The sequence below is a fragment of the Capsicum annuum genome, chromosome 7 (genome assembly GCF_002878395.1).
Source record: "Capsicum annuum cultivar UCD-10X-F1 chromosome 7, UCD10Xv1.1, whole genome shotgun sequence".
NCBI classification, from domain to species: Eukaryota; Viridiplantae; Streptophyta; class Magnoliopsida; order Solanales; family Solanaceae; genus Capsicum; species Capsicum annuum.
The window spans coordinates 129344897-129367809 of record NC_061117.1 but is presented as its reverse complement, the minus strand read 5'-3'; the positions used below and the strand labels follow the sequence as shown (position 1 = coordinate 129367809).

General features: G+C 32.3%; 1 protein-coding gene across 2 annotated transcripts; it reads right to left on the bottom strand.

Annotated features, from left to right (window-relative positions):
• Positions 1-12681: 12681 nt before the first annotated feature.
• On the bottom strand, positions 12682-15421 carry LOC107878008 (20 kDa chaperonin, chloroplastic). Of its 2 annotated transcripts, XM_016724851.2 has the most exons (7): positions 15126-15352; positions 14854-15036; positions 14057-14110; positions 13799-13978; positions 13519-13674; positions 13189-13266; positions 12682-13092 (listed from the first exon to the last, which is right to left on the bottom strand). In XM_016724851.2, the coding sequence occupies exons 2-7, from the start codon at positions 15022-15024 to the stop codon at positions 12919-12921; spliced, it is 813 nt and encodes a 270-aa protein (XP_016580337.1). In that variant the 5' UTR covers positions 15025-15036; positions 15126-15352; the 3' UTR covers positions 12682-12918. The 2 variants fall into 2 exon arrangements, with proteins under 2 accessions (XP_016580337.1, XP_016580338.1); XM_016724852.2 differs by lacking the exon at positions 14057-14110 and having other exon boundaries at positions 15126-15421.
• Between the last annotated feature and the right edge of the window lie 7492 nt (positions 15422-22913).

Below are 22913 nucleotides of genomic sequence, written 5' to 3'. Positions count from 1 at the left end.
CCACTGTAGTTAATGACAAGGAATCATCAAGGGCCGACAAAGTGATCCCTAACACTTCTCCACCATAGAGGGACCTTTATACTACTACAGGGGTCATCAAGGAAAAATTAATGCCTGAATCTCAAAAGTTAGATCTTATTTGCCTAAAAATTTAAAGTTTTTTCCTTAGACTTAAGAGAGGTAATTTTTTCACCAACTTGAGCGAATTTCATCGTTGAGGTAAGATCATTACTCCCTTCTTACAACTTTTAATCCATTTAATTTACAGAATATTTAGAATGAGGATTTATGATGGAATTCTTGAATTTAGGCCCTAAGCTCATATATTGATGGAAAAACTGAGTAATCCTAAATTTGTCTAACACTAGGTTGTTAAATTCTACTTCCTAGCACAAAATCACTTCTCTTGAGGATTTATGATGGAATTCTTGAATTTAGGCCCTAAGCTCATATATTGATGGAAAAACTGAGTAATCCTAAATTTGTCTAATACTAGGTTGTTAAATTCTACTTCCTAGCACAAAATCACTTCTCTTAAGCGTGAACTATGGGGTTTGGGATAAAGTAATGGTTGAAAAATTCGTATACTATGATTTAGGATATGATAAAGATGATAATCAATGGGTTTAATCCTTAAGGCCTATAAATGAAGAGTAAGTGGTTAATTACTCTTTTGTTTATTTTTAGACAGTTAATGATCCGAAGCTTTTGGGAAGGACAAGGTTCTTGCAGACAAGGTTCTTACAGACTAGCTTACTTTCGGATTCTTTAGTTGAGATAGGTTATGATTTTTATTTAAGTTGAGACTTGATTTATATTTCATGTGTGATCCTAAACTGAATTTTTGTAGATTGTCTTCGAACATGCTAGTAGTTGTAGTTTTGGGTGTTAAAACGTAATGAATAAGCCAAAGAACACGAAATTGATTAAGTATATTATGATAGTGTGTGTACTTGTTAAATCGGTGCACTGTGATATATCCTGAGTGATATTAAACTGAAATATCTATTGTTATCATCTCAAAAGGTTGGGTACCACGCCGGTATGGACACTTATATTATTATATTAAGGAGGTCGGATACCACATCCATATGGTACAAGGACGAAGTTGATCCCTCATACAATGACTAAATAGGAATAAATAAGTCTCTTAGCATGTGTATATAAACTAGAGTTCGATACATGAGTTAGAGGCTTTTTTGCAATAATGTTAAGTCTAATAAGATTACTCTTACGAGGTTGAGGTGGACATAGATCTCCATTTTGTTGTATTATTGAATTCGTGATTATTCTGATATGTTTGATATTCTTGATGGGGGATGGTTAGGTGTGAACATTATTTGGTCTATTGTGAATATACTTGTTGACTGATTGAGATTACTTGTTATGTGTTGAATGTCTTGTCTAGTTGCTATTTGATTTATGTGTATTACAAGGTTCTAAGTTAAGTTAGCCTATGATATCTACCAATACATAATGGTTTGTATGGATAGTACCCTATGCTCTTCTTTTATTGAATGCAGACCGTGTTTCAAAAACTCTGATGCGATCTTCTAGCGTTTGACAGTTGACTTCGATTCAAAGTGAGCACTCCATCTTCGAGCTGCCATGGATCATCATATTGGTTCTTGTCCTTCTTTTGGACAATGAGATATTCTTTTTGTTAGTTTTGGATATTTTTCAGACATGATTTTTATTTTAGAATTTCTTGTACGATGACTTTCAGATCTTGGAAATTGTAATAGGTAGTTAATTTTTCATTATTATTTTATTAATTTAAGAATATTATTTGATAAATTTGAGATTTGTCCATATTTCTATCCCAAAAATAAATAAGTATTTGGGTTATATGGTTCTCCCAACGGAGAATTAGTGGGTCACTCATAGCCAATTGAATCATGACAAAAGATCTAATGATGTTTGTAGCTTTAAGTACTCGGTCCGTAAGAACTCTATTAAATGATGGTGACAATAATGAGGACAAAAAAGGTACATTTTATTGACAAGTTGATGGGGTTCAAGAATCTTGTGTTGGGGTTAATAAACAGAGAAGACTTGTTGTGAATATGCAAACATTGGATAATGACACTGATAGTAAGGTCAAGGAGCGCGAATTTCATTCACAAGTTGACAATGGGGTTAAAAAGGGGGGAAGTGATACATAAATGATTCTTGTACTTGAAATGAAATATACTCTAGGTGAGTACTGTTCAAGAAATTTGGATACTCTGTTGAATTTCTTTCATAATAAAGTTGAGACTTATGATGAGAAAATTGAAGAATTTAGGGGAGTGAAAAGTGACTTGAAGATTGTAAAATCGAAGGATAACAACAGTAACAACATTTTCGTGGCTCCTTATCTTCCTTTATTTTTCACTCTTTCTCTTTGTTATATCTCTAACCTTTTTTTCTCTTTTTTTCCTTGTTAGTTTTTTTAATCATTTTTTTTAATCGTTTTGTTTCTTTTTCTATTTTGATTTCTTTTTCTTTTCCTTTTTTTTTGTTTGTTTTCACTTTTTTCTCTCTTCTATTTCTCTTTTTTTTGTTCGTTTTTTCATTTTATTCTTTATTGATTTTTTCCTTTTCCTTTTTTTTATTTGTTTCTTTCTCATATTTTTATTTTTCTTTTCCTGTTTTCGTTTTTTTTGTCTTTTGTTCTATTCTTTTTTGTTTGTTTGTTTCTTTTTGTTTTTATTTTTACTCTTCTATTTTTAGCTTTTATTTCTCTTTCGTCCTTTTTTTTTCCTTTTTCACTTCTTTTTCTTTTGAGTTTTTTCTTTTTTCTTTTTTCTTTTTTCTTTTTCTATTTTTGTTTTTTAATTTTTTTACTCTTCTATCTCTAGCTTCTATTTTTTTATATTTTTTTCTTTCTCATTTTCTTTTGGGTTCTATTTTATATTTTCTTTGAATTTTTGAATCACATGGCTATGTCAAGTACAAGTCATGGATGATAATAAAAATACCGCTATCATTTGTTGTATTTGTACTCGAACCATTATTTATATATTATATTCATTGATACAATTGTATTCGTATTTAATAGTTCACACTTGTATTTGTATGCATTTTATAGTTTGCACTTGTATTTATATTTTATTATTTACACTTGTATTTGTATTTTATAGGTCGTACTTATATTTGTATTTTATCGTTCGCACTATCCTTTATATTTTATATAATTCACAATTGTATTTTAAAGAATTATTTTTATTTGTATTTTATTTTTGACTGCATATTGTATTTTTATATTGTGATTTTATTTTATTTTCTTGGTATTTTTATTTTTATTTTATTTTCAACGATACATTTGCATTTTTAAAAAATTATTTTGTATTTGTATTTTTAAGTTGGCCATATATTTATTTGTATTTGAATTTGTAGTTGATTGCATCGTTTGTATTTTTAAATAAGGTAAAAAAGAATTGTTATTTTTCTTTTTATGAACACTTGCATTTCTATTCATTGATATGAATTGTATTTCACGTATACAAATTGAACAATACAAATACAAATGATAAATTATAAAATACAAATGTTACATTTATATCAAATGATACATCTCTATAGAACCTGAACCATACATATACAAATGATATATGTTTTAATGTATATGAAAATACAAATGATAAATTTAAAATACAAATACTAACGTTGCATTTGTATTAAATAGTTCATATTTGTATATTTTAGACTCAAGAAAATATAATTAATTCATATACTTGTTTGTACATAAATACAAGTGATAAATTATGCATATTCACAGGTCAACTATTCAAATACAAAAAATAAATTTATTTAAAATATATAGTTTGATACAAATAAATATAAAATATAAAAAATATATAAATATAAAACATAAAAACAAAATAAATGAAAAAAATGTATAAAAATAAAAAAGGAAAAAAAAGAAAAAAAATGAAACAATAAACAGAAAAAAGAAAAAGCAAAACAAAAGTGCAAAAAAAAACAGAAAATGTAAAAACGAAGGAGAAACTAAAAAAATACAAAAAAATTGCAAAGATAAAAAGAAACATTAAAAAAATGAAAAATACGAAGGAAAAATCTGGAGAAAAAAAGAAAAAGAAGAGAGAGAAAAATAGGAAAATATTTTTTTAATCATTCAAATCTATTTTGAGTTTTGAAACTCATTAAAAAGGGTTTTCTATTTCTAGAAATACAATCTTCAATTAATCTTTAATTAATTGGATTAACGTGATTTAAGGAATCTGAAATTCTTTTGCCTTTTTAAACTCAAGTTATTACCCAAAACTAAGATAATTAATTGTATTTGCATATGATTTAATGTTGTCTTACGCATCAAATACATATACAAGTTGTTATTTCGGATAATTATGAAGATATTGCTATGAAATGTCTAGTAATGGATTTAAACTTACTACTTGTGAATTTTTCCCTAACCATAATGGTGTTAATTAAACAATATTACAGAGTAGGGTTAGATTTGCTAGCACCCCATATGAATATTCGGTTTCATGCCAGGTCGCTCGACCACTGAGGTCATTTACCTCGTGAGGAATTAGTGGAGCAGTTTCGGGAGAAGAAGGGCTTACACATGGTGTTTACTGATCTAGAGAAGGCGTATGATAGAGTTCTGAGAGAGATTCTGTAGAGATGCTTGAAGGCTAGAGGGGTGCCCGTGGCGTACACTAGGTCGATCCAGGACATGTATGATGAGGCGAAGACTCGTGTGAGGACAGTAGGTCAGAATTTGTAGCACTTTCCAGTTCGATAGGGTTGCACTAGAGATCAAATCTTAGCTCATTTTTATTTGCCTTGGTGATGGATGTTTTGATGTGACATATTCAAGGACAGTTGCCTTGGTGTATGTTATTTACGAATGATGTAGTACTGATTGACGAGACTCGGGAGGAGTCAATGATAATTTGGAGATTTGGAGACAGACACTTGAGTGTAAAGGATTTTGGTTGAGTAGAACCAAGACGGAGTACTTGAAGTGTAAGTTTAATGAGGTGTCGCAGGAGGATGGAGTGGTGGTGAAGCTGGACTCGCAGGTCATTCAGAAGAGGGAGAGTTTTAAGTATCTGAGGTCTATGATTCAGGGCAATGGAAAGATTGACGAGGATGTCACACATCATATTCGGGCAGGGTGGTTGAAATGGAGGCTCGCTTCGGGAGTCTTATATGATAAAAAGGTGCCCCCAAAGCTTAAAGGTAAGTTCTACAGAGTGACAGTCCGGACGGCTATGTTGTATGGAGTGGAATGTTGGCCAGTTAAGAACTCCCATATCCAAAAGTTGAAGTTGGCAGAGATGCGACTGTTGTGATGGATGCGTGGACATACCAGGAAAGATAGGATGAGAAATGAGATTATTTGGGAGAAGGTGGGAGTTGCGTCAGTGGAGGATAAGATGCGAGAAATGAGGTAACATTGGTTCGGGCACGTGATGAGAAGGGACTCAAATGCTCCAATGCAGAGGTATGAGACACTAGCTATGGATGGTTTTAGGCAGGGTAGAGGTAGACCGAAGAAATATTGGAGAGAGGTAATTAGGCATGATATAGAGTAGTTACAACTAACGGAGGACATGACCCTTGATAGGAAGATGTGGAGGACGCGGATTAGGGTAGAGAGTTAGGGGGTGGGAGTGCGTCGGTAACAATAAGGGAGCGTTCTTTTGTGTCTATAGTTTTTTATGCGTGGTATTGTGTGATGTCTATGATTTAGGTTAGATAGTTCTTATTTTTATCTTGTGGTGTTAGTATTATCTTGTTGCTAGCGGAGTTAGTTTATTTTACACTTTTCTTTTGTGTTTGTTATATTGTTATCGGTTCTAAGCTGGGGGTCTTTCTGAAACAACCTCTCTACTTCACCTGAGGTAGTGGTATGGTTTGTGTACACTCTACCATCCCCAGATCCCACTATGTGAGAATACATTGGGTATGTTGTTGTTGTTGTTGTAAGGATAAATTGATGTACAACTAAATAGCGTTAATTTTATAATTTATTTTGTTTTGTTTTCTCCTATTTTTGCCGATGAATAGTAACTATTACATTTTTTTCTATTTTGTTTCCTCCTGATTTTGCCACTAAATAATAACTATTATACTTTTATTATCTAAAAAAATGAGGTTATTGATAATGAAGTTTCACATGAACATATTATCAGAAGGGAAAAGGGTCAAATTTACCCCTCTACTTTAAAAATTGACTAAATATATCCTTCGTCATACATTGAGGCCAATTTTACCCTCCTTGTCATACTTTGGGGCCAAATTTACCCCTCTAATTAAAAAATCTGGCTAAATATACCGTTTGCCATTCTTTGGGATCAAATTTACCCTTGATGTCATACTTTGGTGTCAAGTTTACCCTCATTGCTAAGAAACTTTTCAGATGTACCCTTTCTTGATAGAAAAGCTCAAATCAACGTTAAATGACCCACTTTTTAAAAACAAAATACACCTTAATCTAACTTGTTCGATAGGAATCGAGCCACAAAAAAAACAAAAAAAATACCCCTTTAGTTCTGTTGGTCAAATTTTTTCAACGAGATTAAGCTACTGGATATTTATCAGTACATAACTTATGAAAAATTGATCTGCATTAGTGCAAAAAAAAATATATCCCTTTATCAGTTCATAGATCTACATCAGTGCAAAGCTCATGAAAAATGACATTTAACGGTCAAATGCAATATATAAGACCAATTAAATATTTCTCTCGATGACTGAGTTAAGAGGTTTCATATGTGTCAATCGTGACATTTCTTTATTCATATATCTTTATATGGTATTTAGATCTATAAAAAATTTTATCATGTCATTTGCTCAGAAAATTTATTCAATGATTCTAGAATTTAGATGCACATAGAATTGCATATCAAATTTTGAAATTTGAACATAATCGAACTGGAGCAGAGTTTGTAATAGATATTTTTTCTAGTTCCATGCTTCGACATTATCTCATTCTGTTTTACATTTTGTTCAATTATAAACAACTTATCAGCGTTGCACGTTGAAGAGAAGTATTTTTGTTTGTTGAAAAACATTCGATCAACAGAACTGAGGGAGGAGTATATTTGTTTGTATATTTTTTATGAGCCGGATCGGGCAGATTAGATTAGGATGTGGTTTATTTTTAAAAAATAGACAATTTAATATTGATTTGGGTTATTCTGTTAAAGAGGGATACAAGTAAAAAGTTTCTTAACAATGTGGGTAAATGTGACACCAAAGTATGAAATCGAGGGTAAATTTGACCCCAAAGTATGACGAAGGATATATTTAGCCAATTTATCAAAGTAAAGGGATAAATTTGACATTTTTCCTTTATCAGAATTGAACAAGATGTCTGATTTCTCAAAACATGATCATATAATGAATATCTCAAAATTGAAAAAACTTTGTGAGTGAGTTCAAACTTCTCGCATGCTGTCAAAAGGATGCCAAACGTGATTGATTTTTCACTGTCAGTATTAAGAGTGTGTATCGGTTGGTTTGGTTCGATTTTGTGTATCGATTCGATATAATCGGTTTTTGATTTGTCAACACGCTAAACTGATAACCAAACAAATGAGATATTTGTTATCGATTTTGGTCCTTAATAGTTCGATTTATCGATTTAATGATAAAATAATGCTCCTTTTATTTTTATTTTTTCACATTCACTTCTTATTCTCATATGTTCATATATATACACTATTTTCATGCATAAAAGCCTACACAAAGTACAAGTAGAAATAAATTCAAAAACATTATTATTAAAATAAATTTATTTTCTTTTTGGTTAAGTAACGAACTTGTATGCAGTAGCAATCGATAGCGATCTCTCAATAAATAAAATCAATGTAGGTTTATAATTTATATTAATGGATGAAACCCAACAAGCCAACAAGTTTATAAAGAAAAGAACAACACTAAGACAACAACTATAAAATGCAAAAATCAATAGCGTATGTATTTAAAATATAAAGATAGTATTATAGAACTAGGGACAAAAATAATAATTTTAATATAATCTTGTTGGGTTATCGGTTTAACCGTTAACTAAAATCTTAAAATCGAAAGTCGAATCGATATCCTGATAATAAAATTTCTAAAATCGTTTAAAAATTGTTAACCCAATAACTCGATACCGATAAATAAAAAATAATTTTTTCAATTCGATTTATCGGTTAATACAATTTTTGCACACCCCTAGACAATATGCATCATTTCCTCAGTAGTTCATATCTCCTCACAAGTTAAAAATATCCCCTTTTTTTATTATCTTTTAGCTTTCATTTTCTATTTAAAAAAAAACATACCATAACAGAGAATGAACAAGCACAATATAGTTTCGGGTAAGTGGTGGTGGGTGAGTGGTTGCAAGAGTGGAAAGGAGATAATGAGACTTAGGCCTCGTTTGTTTGCACTTAATGAAGGTTTGAATCGACTGGTTTAGACTTCAGATCCTTAAGTGCATTTGTTTTTTTTATTAAGATTTTGACTCTTAACAGGTCTTAATCATTCAGATCAAGGATCAAGTCTTCATTTCATTAAGAGGTATTCTTGTGTTGAATAATATTCACCACCACTCTATCCACAATCACCAGTCACCACTTCTACCACCACTATTATTGTCAACCACCAACCACCACGACCAATCACCATAATCAACGACTACCACCAACCACTTCTACCATCACAACTACCATTGACAATCAATATCACTAGCAACCACTATTGTTAGACACTACCAAATCTATCATCTATATTACGCTACTGCCACTGTCAAAGCTAACACCAATTCTAACACCATCACCATCATCAATCACCACCGACCAATTCCTAACCCCAACTAACTTATCTATCATAACTAGCACCATTGCTAACTACCACTAACACATCATCAACCTCCACACATTCTTAAACCACCACTACCATCATTGTCACTGGTATCACCACCTCTACCACCACTTCAATCGCTACCATCTTTACTAACAACGTCTCTATCTATCACCGACACATCATCAAACGTTATGCATTTATTTTCCAGTCATTGCAATAAACACCTTCAATAACTAACATCAAGCAACTTCACATCACAACCACCACCACCGCTACCAATCGCCACCATCATAACAGTCACTACAATACCAATCATTTCTACATCACAATTATCACCACCAACATTACTAGTCACTAACATCAATTATTACCACCACCACTACCACAAGTATAAATCATCTCCACTATCACTAGCCAACATAATTTGTTTTTTCAATCAATAATAATTTTCTTGTATTAAATTAAATATTTTTAATATATAATTAATTTTTTTAATTGAATTTTATTTTTTATTATATATACAAATAAATAAATTTTGTACATTTAGATGTTGCAAAACTGGCAGTCTTAATCATTCAGTTTTCAGGTTTAGAGACAACATCTTAATCATTCAGAAGTGCATTCAGATTCAGACATCCGAATCTTAATAAAAACAAATACAACCTTAGACCAGTTTGGCCAAAATAAAAATATATTTATTTAGTTGGTATTTTTAAAATGAAAAAATAGAGTTGGAGTTATGATTTATCATAAGATTTTGAAGTTAATATTTTAAATTTAAATATATTTTTTTTTTGAAAATATAAAACAACATATTCATTATATAAAAAGTAAAAATATAAAAAAAAAAATTAGCATTTTATGAAAATAAAAAATATAATTTTTTTTACAAAAGAATAAGTTAAAAGTGTAGAAAATGAATTCAAAAATAGTGAAAACATCTCCCGACTCTTGAAGTGCCTTTCAAAAATTCAAATATTGTGAAAACATTTTCCAAAATATTTATGGCCAAATAAATATTTTGAAATAAAGTAAAACGTATGTTGAAATATTGTGCATAATATTCATGGCCAAATGCCTGCCTACTTATTCCAATTTCATTATAAAACTAATCATTTTCTTTATTTTTTAAAAAAGTTATTTTCCTAAATAAAATATCTTTCAAATCTTTTGACTAATCAAAAATGAGAAAATAAAAGGATAAATAAAACGAGAAAATAAAAGGGAAAATAAAAGGTTCTATATATTTTAGAAAACAAATTGCTCTGTACCAAGCACACTCTAATAACTGATTATGAGAATTTTTCACTTTTTTTCAAAATATCATTTCACTTTATTAAAAATAGCAGCATTTGATCATAAAGACACCAAATACAATTTGGAATCGTATCTTAAAGAGTTTTAAATTTTTTCACTTCATTTCTTTCACAAAAAGTCAAAAAACTCCAATTTATTTTCATGGCGAAACTCCAACTAATTTTAGTTTCATGATCAAACACCTACTAAATTTATTATGAATTTCAAGCCAATTTGAACATAACTCTCTTATATAGAAGTGACAGTGAGCAGGCACGACATCGTTGACATGTCTGCTTGCCTGCTTGCCGTCATTTCACTTGTTTGTTCTGTAATTTTACTATATCAGCTCTAATTAACTATTATATATTATTTATATATTAAAATATTAGTAATATTTAATTAAAAATAAAATAAATATTTATGACATATTTGTTTCAGCTGCTTCAACTGTAATTTTACTATATCATTCCTAATTAATTATTATAATTCATCTAAATATTAAAAACTAATAATATTTAATGTTAAATTAACTTAAGGTCTTATATGAGGCCCACATAATTTTTTTATACAAGTACTTTATAGTAATTTTGCTATATGACTTCTAATTAATTATTATAAGTCATTTAAAACATGTTTGTTTTGTTGTTTCTGACCATCTAAGCATTGCATCACTTAAATTGAAATACAGGACAAAAAATTTATAAATCACAAAAAAAAAAAATATTATTTTAAAAAATATAATGGACTACCAACACGACAAAAGTTTGAACAACGAGAGTAACTTTGATAGTTTGACAATTATATAAAGATATTATAAATGATAATAGTTAACAACTTAAAATGTCTAAAAAATATTTAATAATCACAATAATTAACAACTTAAAAAAATTAAAAGATATAAAATATTTCGTTGACTTATATCAGTGTCATTTAAATTGAAATAAAAAAATTTATAAATCTCAATAATTAAGAACTTAAATATTTTTAAAATATAATTAATTATCAATGCTTCAAAAATTTAAACATGGATAGTTACATGTATTATTTAAAAATTAAATAAAACATATTTAAAATACAACATTAACTAACTTAAAATATTTTATTATATATTTAATAATTACTATTTAAAAAGTAATATAAATCACAATAATTAACAAATGAGCATTGCGTCACTTAAATTGGAATACAGGAAAAAAAAATTATAAATCACAAAAAAAAAAACGAAATTATTTTTAAAAATGTAATAGACTATCAACAATTTAAAAAATGTAATAGACTATCAACGCTACAAAAGTTTGAACAACGAGAGTAACTTTGATTATTTGAAAATTATATAAAGATATTATAAATTATAATAGTTAACAATTTAAAATGTCTAAAAAATAATTAATAATCACAATAATTAACTTAAAAAAATCAAAAGATATAAAATATTTCGTTGACTCTTGAAATTATATCAGTGTCATTTAAATTGAAATAAAAAAAAAATTATAAATCTCAATAATTAAAAACTTAAATATTTTAAAAATATAATTAATTATCAATGTCTCAAAAATTTAAACAGGAATAATAACATGTATTATTTAAAAATTACATAAAAAAATATTTAAATTCAACAATTAACTAACTTAAAATATTTTATTATATAATTAATAAGTACTATTTAAAAAGTAATATAAATCACAATAATTAACAACTGAACACTCACTTAAATTGGAATATAGGAAAAAAAATTTATAAATCACCAAAAAAAATTTAAATTATTCTAAAAAATATAATAGACTATAACACTACAAATGTTTGAACAAGAAGAGTAACTTTGATTATTTGAAATTTATATAAAGATATTATAAACTATAATAGTTAACTTAAAATGTCTAAAAAATAATTAATCATCACAATAATTAACAACTTAAAAAAATTAAAAGATATAAAATATTTCACTCTCTTGAAATTATATCAATGTCATTTAAATTGAAATAGAAAAAAAATTATAAATCTCAATAATTAAAAATAAATATTTTTAAAATATAATTAATTATCAATGCCTCAAACTTTAAACAGGGATAATAACATGTATTATTTGAAAATTTTATAAAAGATATTTAAAATACAACAATTAACTAGCCTAAAATATTTTATTATATATTTAATAATTACTATTTAAAAAATAATATAAATCACAATAATTAACAACAGTAAATATTTTAAAAAATATATAAATTTATTTTATTGTCTCTCAAATTATATAGGTGTCATATTAACAAAAAAAAATATTTTTATACACATTTCATTAATCTAAATATAATAATATCTGCCTATTCTATCAATCAAACAAATGAAAGAACATTGGCGGCTCGCCAACTAGTAAATTCACAAACAGGACGAGATGGAAAGCAAGAGCAAGAACGGAACTCATCCACACACAAACTATCTGCTATACTTGTTGAAGTCCCCAAGGTTCCTGGTTATTACTTACTGCATTGTCTCAAGTTTGACCCCCTTCATTTACATTCCCACTATTATGTTAAGCAAAATTTATTGCTACGGCTCCAACTTTTAAACCAAAAATGCATCCGGAAGAATTTGAGCTCTCATCCTCATAATCTGTAGTTTTCAATCACTTTTTAACATTAAAAAAATTCTAAAAAAAGGGTAATTCCTCAAATCAAGAACAGAAATACGTTCAGAAAATTGATTCTACACTTGATATGAATCATTAATTTGCAGTGTGTTTTACTCCTCACTCGAAAGTTGAATGCAGCTTCCGCCATTCTAGATCTTACTGAAAATTTTGGTGAGAACAACTCAAGATAGTACAGCCATTACATCGGGTGCCCCGAGTGTAATGTAATCAGATCCATCAGCACCTTTGAATTCATTGCCTGCATACTTGGAGTACAGAACTGTATTTCCTGGGGATACTGAAAGTGGTTTCCTGTTCCCTTCCTCATCAAGAAGACCAGGCCCAACAGCTATAATCTGTAATTTCAAACATCAACTAAGGTTTCGGCTTACGAACATCTCAATCAATATAGGGAGCATGGACCAAGGACTGCAACTTCTTTCATCTCTTACCGTGCCAATTGAAGGCTTCTCCTTGGCTGCCTCACTCAACAGTAAGCCTCCAGCGGTTTTTTCTTCAGCCTCTGCAACCTGAGACGCAAATGAACCACCACTTAAACTCGTGCAGCCAATTAAAGACACTACAGAAATTGCAAGTGCCTGAACCAAGTGCAGAATATGAGCAATAGGATAGGGAGACGATGCCAGAGATCTTAAACCTATTTCCTCGTGAAACCTAGATTCCTTAGAACAGAAAGATAATCAAAGCTGAAATAGGCAAACAGCTGAATATGGAACATTAGATATATTGTAGACAAGGGACGGAGGACACAAGTTACAAACCTTGATTAGGACTCTATCATTTAATGGCTGCAGATCCTTGACATCATCTGTCTCAAGAATACCAACAATATCATCCTCTTTCAGAATGAGGTGCTTTGATCCATCAAACTCCACCTCTGTTCCAGCGTACTTTGAGTAGATGACTTTGGCACCAGTCTATACACAATACATATTTTCAGTCGACTTGATTATCCATTAATGTATACCAGCTTGTGGGATTTTACTGGGTATGTTGTTGCTGTATCCCAGCATAATGTTATTTGAATATAGATAGTATTACCTTCACACTAATGTCAACTTTGGTCTTGCCAGCTGAATGACCCTCCCCAACAGCAACTACCTCACCTCTGTTAGGTTTAGACTGGGCTGTTATTGGAAGTAGGATACCACCTACAGTCTTCTCCTCTGTGGTCTTAATCTTTACCAACACTCTGTCACCCAAAGGCTTAAGCGAAGTGTACTGCAAAGAACAACAGAATTTAACAAATAGCCCCCCACAGTAACGTCTCTTTGATAAGGGCAACAACACAATACCTACTTTAAAGTCGCGGAAAAGATAAATGATTGAATCCATTAGGCCTCTAATTTCGCGCTGGTAAACACAATAAAAATCAAGTATCTTGTATAAGCAAATGAAGCCGAATGCTCAATGATACCATCTCTGGATTTCAAGCACACTTCACTAAAGAAAATGACTATTAATCAGGCAGGCAGACACACACACACACACTCACCAGAACGAGCTATCAACTTTGTTGATTGACACCAAATTTTCCAACAAACCAAAATGACAAACTTCGTCACATATTTAAACAGCCGGTGATAAAGAAATGAACATTGGGTCTAACTCAACCTCAAAAGCTACCTCTGCCCAAGACTATATAAAGAGACCAAAGATCCTTTAACCCACCGACGTGGTATTCCAACACCCCTCGCAGGTCCAAGGCTGGACATCTAAAGTGTGGACAATATAAGACGGGGAGCCCAACATCGGAAATAATGAATTGGGTGGGCCTGACTTTAATATCATAATAAAGAAATAGACCTTGGGCCTAACTCAATCTCAAAAGATAGCTAACCTTGGCTTTAATTCAACCTCAAAAGCTAGCTCATGAGGAGAGATTGCCCAAGACCGAAACAAATTTTAGCCGCCCACAACAATTCGTATTGACACATGGTTGATACCGTATATATTAGGCGAACAACAGTAGATATATGTACTAGATTTAGAACAAGAAAACCATGAATAAGGTTTAAATTAGCAGAATATTCATTCACAAAATTAGACAGGAACCATGAAACTAGTTATTCAGTAAGCAATAGGAAATTAGATACCTTAGGGGCTGCGGTGGTGGCAGCCTTAACAACAAGACCACGAAAAGAGCTGTTGTTCAGCTTCAAAGGGGCAAATGATGCGGACTTCACAATACAAGTGGACCTAAGTCCTTCAAAGGATGCAAAACCATTGCCAGAAATGGACGATGCTGTTAGCTGAGTGCTTGCCATTTCTTTCTAATCCTAAATCAAATTAAGCCACAAGAAAAAAAATATATGAAAATAGTTGATCAGCAAAACCTACACTTAATCGAAACAGAAAAATATGTTACCTGAATTAGGAGATGTTTTATTTTATTTTCTCAAGTGGAGTAGTAGTGAGGTTAGATAGGATTGTACCAGAAATATAGAGGGTGGTGGGTAAGAAAAGGATAACAAAACCCTAGAGAGTTCAAGAGGAGCCAAGGGTTTTCTGTAAAAGATAAGATGCTTCTAGAATAGTTTGTTCGTTTGAGCTAATGGAGGGAAACACACTTATCAGAAAATAGTTTATGTTTTCGGAAAACGAATTTTTTCTTAGCCAACTTTAGGCCCTATTTGGTCGGGAAAACATAATTTTCTAAAGTTAGGAATAAAGTTGAAATTAGAGTTGTGTTTAATTATGAATATAAAATAATTTTTTTTTAAATTTTTGAGAAAAATAGAAGTGAAAAAGGTGAAAATAAACTTTTATTATTTTCAGTTTTTCAAAATATAATTTCAAATTATATTTAAAATTTTCATAGCCAAACATTATAATTTTTACTATTTTTTACTAAAGTAAAATAATTTTTTGAAAAAAAGAGTCTTAGGTGTTGTTAGATGTTGGGTTCCTTCTTCAAGAAAACTCAAGAAACCAAGAATCTTTCCAAGAACCTTCAAGAAAGAGTCTTCTAAGGTATGTTAGATGTTGATTCTTGGGTTCTTTCCACCCAAGAAGTCCAAGAATCCTTTTCAAAATCACAAAGTTTATGTATTTATGAAATTTCATGATTTATGTGTATTGAAGTTTATGATTATGTGTTGTTGAGATTTAATTCATGATTTAGACTACAGGTATTAAGAATTGATTCTAGCATGTGATTAATTATGTGATGTTCATGATAAACCCTCTTCAAGTTGCATGTTGGTTGATGAAATCATGATGCTTAGGTGTAGTATTTGTTGTATAACCCAAGCATGCTCCCTATATGTTTGATAAAATGCTTGTGTGAAGGAAATAAGGTCATTATAGCATGTTGGCAAGAAATCCCCAAATTGTGTATAAATTCATGTATGCCAAGTGTTTGTTGAAATGCCTTAGTGAGTGAATTATGATATATTGCATGCATTCTTATGCTTGTGCATTCCTTATTGAATGAATTATGAGAAATTAGTATGCATCCCTATACCTTTACACGTTTTAAGATTCCCAAGTGCTTGAAAAAATGCTTTAGTGATTGTAATGGTGAATAAAAGTCCATTGTCATGGTTATTCAAGAATGGTTATGTTTAACTTTTATGTTATTGAGTCTTGGGGGTATTTATACCCGATAAATTAGCTGCAAGTCTAGAGCCAGTGTCAGTTTTAAGATACTCTCAATCAAGCCATGATCAGTAGAATTCAGACAGTTACAGAACGTAAGGAAATTTAGTAATCTCAGTATTAGTGCAATTCAGTCGCAATATCAGTCGCAGTATTCAGTTGCTGTTCAATAGTATTCAGTAGTATTGAGTATTCAGTTCAGGCTTTAGTGAAACTCAGTAAGCTAACAAAAATTCAGTAGCATTCAGTCATATAGTAGAATCCAAGCAGCATTCCGTCAGATAAAGGAACCAAGAAAACTCAGTCAGATCAATCAAGTAATATAGTCAATAGTGGATTCAGCTCCGTCTAAGTTCAGTTAAGAATCAGTTTAGAGTCTTTCAGTTGGGAGTAGGATCTAGCACCGAGCGAGTGCAGGGATGACGGCTTCTCCATTAGAGAGACAGATTCATTAGCAACAATCTCTGTACTCCAGAACTGCGTAGCCAGCGCAGGATCAGGAGTCACCCGCTAGATTAAGGCTTGACTACCTTCTAGGAGTCACCCGTTTCCTTAGGCTTGACTTTCTGTTCAGGGTCACCCGTTAGAGAGGCTTGACCATAATAGTGTCTATACCCGTGGAACGGTACTGACACCCTCCAGCTGGGATTACAGGTTGGACCCCACTAGTTCATAATTGGGGCATGTCGATTAAGTGAGAACTCCCACAGTTACAGTTTAGTCTCAGTCATCACAGTAGCACTCAAAAATCAGAACTGTCAGATACGGTCATTCAGCTCAATAAGGAACTTAGATAGTTCTATATATTCATAGACCACTTCCTAGAAAGTCCTGGTCTCACATGAAGTTAACCAGTATTAGTATTAATCTATTCAGAGATCGCCCACTTGATAGGCTTGATCTCAAACTCAAATTCAATCATTCCTTATCATTATTACTAGATTTGAAGATCATCTGCTAGATAGGTTTGATCTCAGTCGATATTAGTAAGCTTAGAGTTCAGTTATTAGTAGACTCAGTTATTCAAACTCTCAGTGTTAGTAAATGCAGATATCAATATTAGTAAACTCAGTTGTCAGAAGTTCAAGTATTTAGAAGGTAGTATTCAGTCCATACATGTATCCTCATTCAGTACTCTTGTGTTATTCAGTTAAGTTATGTTTATGCATAAGCCCTTGCATTTACCCTTACCTCATCTAGCATACTAATACATTTAAAGTACTGACGCATACTTTTCTCTTGCGCTATGGTGTCTTATACCATAGGTTCAGAAGAGCAAGAGCCAGGGCACCCTTAGTAGTCCAGACTCAGTCAACAGCAGTTGACTTAGCAGTGAGTCCTCATCATTCAAGGATGATCTTTATTTTATTATGGCATTAGACTCAGTTTATTTTCAGTAGATGAAGTTAGTTGGGGACATGTCTCATCAACTCTATAATTCAGACAGTTTAGATGCTTTTCGGACAGATGTATTAGTATTTAGTTTTCAGTTTTAAGTATTTTAGATGTTTTGAACCTTATGGCAAGATTCCATCAATTTTCTGTATTTATTTCAGTATGTTATGCAGTGCTCAGGTACAGATATCAAAAAAGAGTTAGCTTGTGGTCCTTCGGGATCATGAGCACCGTGTGGCGTTCCGATTTCAAAAAAATCGAAGCGTTACAAACTTGGTATCAGAGCCTAAGGTTCAATAGTATCCTAGGAAGTCTGAAAAGCTGCATCTAGTAAAGTCTTGTGCATGGGTGTATTGCGCACCACACTTATGTACAAGAGGCTATAAAATGTTTTAGGAACAGTTTCCCTTCTTTTAGTATTCATATCGTGCAAGTGAGCATGAGCTCGAGTTAAAATCTCAGTCTAATCGATATGCGAAAGTGTAGATTGCTAGCTCAGAAGGGTAGAGATTTGTGTTAGTAGGGCGCCACTCCTAGTACCACTAGTGGTCAGCGTCATAACCGACTCTATGCACTTCAAACTGGACATGACCAGAAAAGTTTCCCTGACATAGATTCGGGTATGTTATGAGTCTTTTATCTTCATGATATGCATTGTGGGAAATTGAATTCTCTTTCCAACGATACCTATTTTATCAAAATTCGAGCTTAGGATAAAAAGTTATGGCCGAATTACAGAAGGCAATCAGAACCATCCAGGTGCAACAGAAAGGGGTCGATGGACCGTCGAGCTAGCGACAGACCGTCACCCAAATCATTACAGAGGAGGCAGTGAGACCTCATTTTGGTTAAGTGCGATGGTAAGGTCGACGGACCATCGGGTTAGCGACAGATCGTTGCCTAAGCCATCGCAGACGAGACAGTGAACCCAGTTCTGGCCTAGGTGCGACGGTCAGGACCGATGGACCATCAGGCCCTCGACGGACCGTCATACCCACCATCGCATATCTCGTTCAGTGATTTTTAGTCATTTTAGAAAGGGTTTTTTTGGTCTTTTCCCACCCTTTTAGCACCTATTTATATCAGATCAAGGCTCCTAACTTCATTATTCATCTATAACATCAAATTAGGGTTTCTCTCAAAAATCAATTCCTAAGAACAAGATCAAAACCCTTCTTCAAGAAAACTCAAGAAACCAAGAATCTCTTCAAGAACCTTCAAGAAAGAGTCTCCTAAGTTATGTTATATGTTGATTCTTGGGTTCCTTCCACCCAAGAAATCCAAGAATCATTTTCAAAGTTACAAAGTTTATGTATTTATGAGATTTCATGATATATGTGTATTGAAGTTCACACTTATGTGTTGTTGAGATTTAATTCATGATTTAGACTACAGGTATTAAGAATTGATTCTAGCATATGATTAATTGTGTGATGTTCATGATAAACCCTCTTTAAGTTGCATGTTGGTTGATGAAATCTTCATACTTAGGTGTAGTATTTGTTGTATAACCCAAGCATGCTCCCTATATGTTTGATAAAATGCTTGTGTGAAGGAAATAGGGTCATTATAGCATGTTGACAAGAAATCCCCAAATTGTGTATAAATTCATGTACGCCAAGTGTTTGTTGAAATGCCTTAGTGAGTGAATTATGATATATTGCATGCATTCTTATGCTTGTGCATTCCTTATTGAATGAATTATGAGAAATTAGTATGCATCCCTATACCTTTACACGTTTTAAGATTCCCAAGTGCTTGAAAAAATGCTTTAGTGATTGTAATGGTGAATAAAAGTCCATTGTCATAGTTATTCAAGAATGGTTATGTTTAACCTTTATGTTATTGAGTCTTGGGGGTATTTATACCCGATAAATTAGCTGCAAGTCTAGAGCCAGTGTCAGTTTTAAGATACTCTCAATCAAGCCATGATCAGTAGAATTCAGACAGTTACAGAACGTAAGGAAATTCAGTAATCTCAGTGTTAGTGCAATTCAGTCTAATATTAGTCTAATCCAACTCAGTATTTAGTTTCGGTTCAATAGTATTCAGTAGTATTCAGTATTCAGTGAAACTCAGTAAGCTAACAAAAATTCAGTAGCATTCAGTCATATAGTAGAATCCAAGCAACATTTCATCAGATAAAGGAACCAAGCAAACTCAGTCAGATAGTCAAGTAATACAGTCAATAACGAATTCAGCCCTGTCTAAGTTTAGTTAAGAATTAGTTCAGAGTCTTTCAGTTGGGAGTAGGAACTAGCACCGAGCGAGTGTAGGGATAACAACTTCCCCGTTAAAGAGGTAGAGTCATTAGCAACAATCTCTGTACTCCAGAACTGCGTAGCCAGCGCAGGATCAGGAGTCACCCGCTAGATTAAGGCTTGAATACCTTCTAGGAGTCACCCGTTATATTAGTCTTGACTTCCTGTTCAGGGTCACCCGTTAGAGAGGTTTGACCATAGTAGTGTCTATACCCGTGACACAGTACTGACACCCTCCAGCTGGGGTTATAGGTTGGAACCCAGTAGTTCAGATTTAGGGCATGTCGATTAAGATAGAACTCCCACAGTTACAGTTCAGTCTCAGTCATCGCAGTAGAACTCAAAAATTAGAACTGTCAGATATGGTCATTCAACTCAGTAAGGAACTTAGATAGTTCCATATATTCATAGAACACCCACTAGAAAGTCCTGGTCTCACATGAAGTTAACCAGTATCAGTATTAATTGATTTAGAGATCGCCCGCTAGATAGGCCTAATCTCAAACTCAGATTCAAACATTCCTTATCATTGTTACTAAATTTGAAAATCATCCGCTAGATAGGTTTAATCTCAGTTTCAATCAGTCGATATTAGTAAACTCAGAGTTCAGTTATCAGTAGACTCAGTTATTCAGACTCTTAGTGTTAGTAAACGCAGATATCAATATTAGTAAACTTAATTGTTAGATGTTCAAGTATTTAGAAGGTAGTATTTAGTCTATACATGTATCCTCATTCAGTACTCTCATGTTATTCAATTAAGTTATGTTTATGCATAAGCCCTTACATTTAGCCTTACCTCATCTAGCATACCAGTACATTCAAAGTATTGACACATACTTTTCTCTTACGCTAGGTGTATTATACCATAGGTTTAGAAGAGCGAGAGCCAGGGCACCCTTAGCAGTCCAGACTCAGCTAACAGGAGTTGACTTAGCAGTGAGTCCTCATCATTCGAGGATGATCCTTATTTTATTCTGGCATTAAACTCAGTTTATTTTTAGTAAACAGAGTTAGTTGGGGTCATATCCTATCAAATCCACAGTTCAGACAGTTTAGAGGCTTTTCGGACAGATGTATCAGTATTCAGTTTTTAGTTTTGAGTATTTTAGATATTTTGAACCTTATGGCAAGATTCCGCTAGTTTTTCGCATTTATTTTAGTATGTTATGTGGTGCTCTAGTACAGATATTAGAAAAGGGTTAACTTTTGGTCCTTTGAGATCATGAGCACCGTGTGACATTCTGATTTCAAAAAAATTAAGGCGTTACAATGGGATAGAAGGATTTGGACCTCTGTAAGGGCTTGATTCTATGAATTATTTTATTTTTATGTGTTTTGACCATTTTATTATTTCTATGGTTACTATGTGATGTTTCTGGGGTGTGGGGATGGTTGACTAGTTCTCAATGCGATTTAGAACCATTTGTGCGAGTTTGTGATTTTTATAGGCTAGAAAGACCTTATAGTTGACTTTGGTCAACATTTGTTGTTCTGTGTGTCAGATGGCAAAAAAATTGTGCCAATAGATTTGAAACGTCTATGTGGGTTAGTAGCGTGGTTGGTTCAATTTTATAGCTTTTGAATCTCATTTTGACCCTCGGTTCAAAAAATTATAAAACTAGGTTTCGGGGGTCAATTTTGTGAAAAAAAACCTTTTTTTAAAATCTAATACCGTCATTGAGTTCGAAACGTCAAGTTTGATAAGGTAGTATAGTTCGTTTGTATCCTCGAAATTCTGATTGAATCTCGAGAGGTCGATGGAGACTTAAAAAATTTTCAAGTCCCAGCTGGTGCAATTGTTAAAGTGACACTTGGGTCGCTTTAGTGGAGGCTGCTTAAGCAACCCGCCTCACCAGCTGAGGGTTGCTAAAGCGAAGCTGGTCCCCCCTTAAGCATCCCTTTGTCCCCTTATGCAGAGGGTGTAGACTTGCGGGTACCGCTTAAGTGGTCATAATGTAGTATAAAAGCTTTTTTTTTTGTTTTTTCCCCATATTTGAGGGTTTAAGCTTCAGATTAAGAGGTTTTTAGTTGATTTCTTTTATTTTCAAGATTGGGTAAGCTCCAAATCACTATTTCAATTAGTTTACTTCGATTCTTGTCATCTAAAATCCATTAATTGGTAATTCAAAGTGGAATTTAGGAATTTTGGTTTGAAAAGCCTAAAATTATTTTTCCTCAATTTAAACCTCATTTTAAACCCGTTTTCGCTTGAGTTTTCTTCTATGGCTCCCTTTAATCATGGGCAATGTGTTTATGAAATAAAATTCTGGTTTTACCCTTTCTTTTTGAAAATCTAATTTGGGGGTTCATTTTGAAACCGATTTAAAAATAGGCAAAATGGGTATTGGCTTTTTTTTGATGGGTAGATTCTATATTTATATGTTTTAATTAATTTTGAGGCCATTCGAGAGGGGAAGGCTCCATGTTGAGGGGCTTTAGATCGGGATTTAATCATTTTGAGGTAGGTTATAGGTTAACTTTCTTCAGACTAGGTTGGGCAGCTAACATTTGTATAAAAGCATATTACGGGTATGAGTAATAATCGTGGAAATAATATTATTACTAGTGTGTGCCTGTGTGGGGGCTTATGTTGTTGTTATTGGTGACTTGAGATGATAATTGCTATGTATTGGCCGTTTAGTGGTCTTATTTGATACTATTGGCCTTATGTATATATTCAACTATTTTTTTATGATAGAAATGCCTAAGTTGGGTTAATTTGATATTAGTGATGTCTTACTTGCATATTTCACTCTAATGGTACATGAGTTATATTAAATCATGGATGATTAACATATTGAGTGGATTTTGAGCTCCCCTATGTATATATTGATTGGATTTGAGATCTTCATACTGGTTTGGTTGTGACCATTACATTCTCATATCATACATACCAT

Excerpts from the sequence above, each read along its gene's own strand:
- LOC107878008 (XM_016724851.2), bottom strand. The coding sequence starts at position 15,024 with ATGGCAAGCACTCAGCTAACAGCATCGTCCATTTCTGGCAATGGTTTT. Across the intron at positions 13,979-14,056 it reads ATCTTTTCCGCGACTTTAAA|TACACTTCGCTTAAGCCTTT; the intron begins GTAGGTATTGTG and ends TGTTCTTTGCAG. Across the intron at positions 13,267-13,518 it reads ATGATAGAGTCCTAATCAAG|GTTGCAGAGGCTGAAGAAAA; the intron begins GTTTGTAACTTG and ends TTTGCGTCTCAG.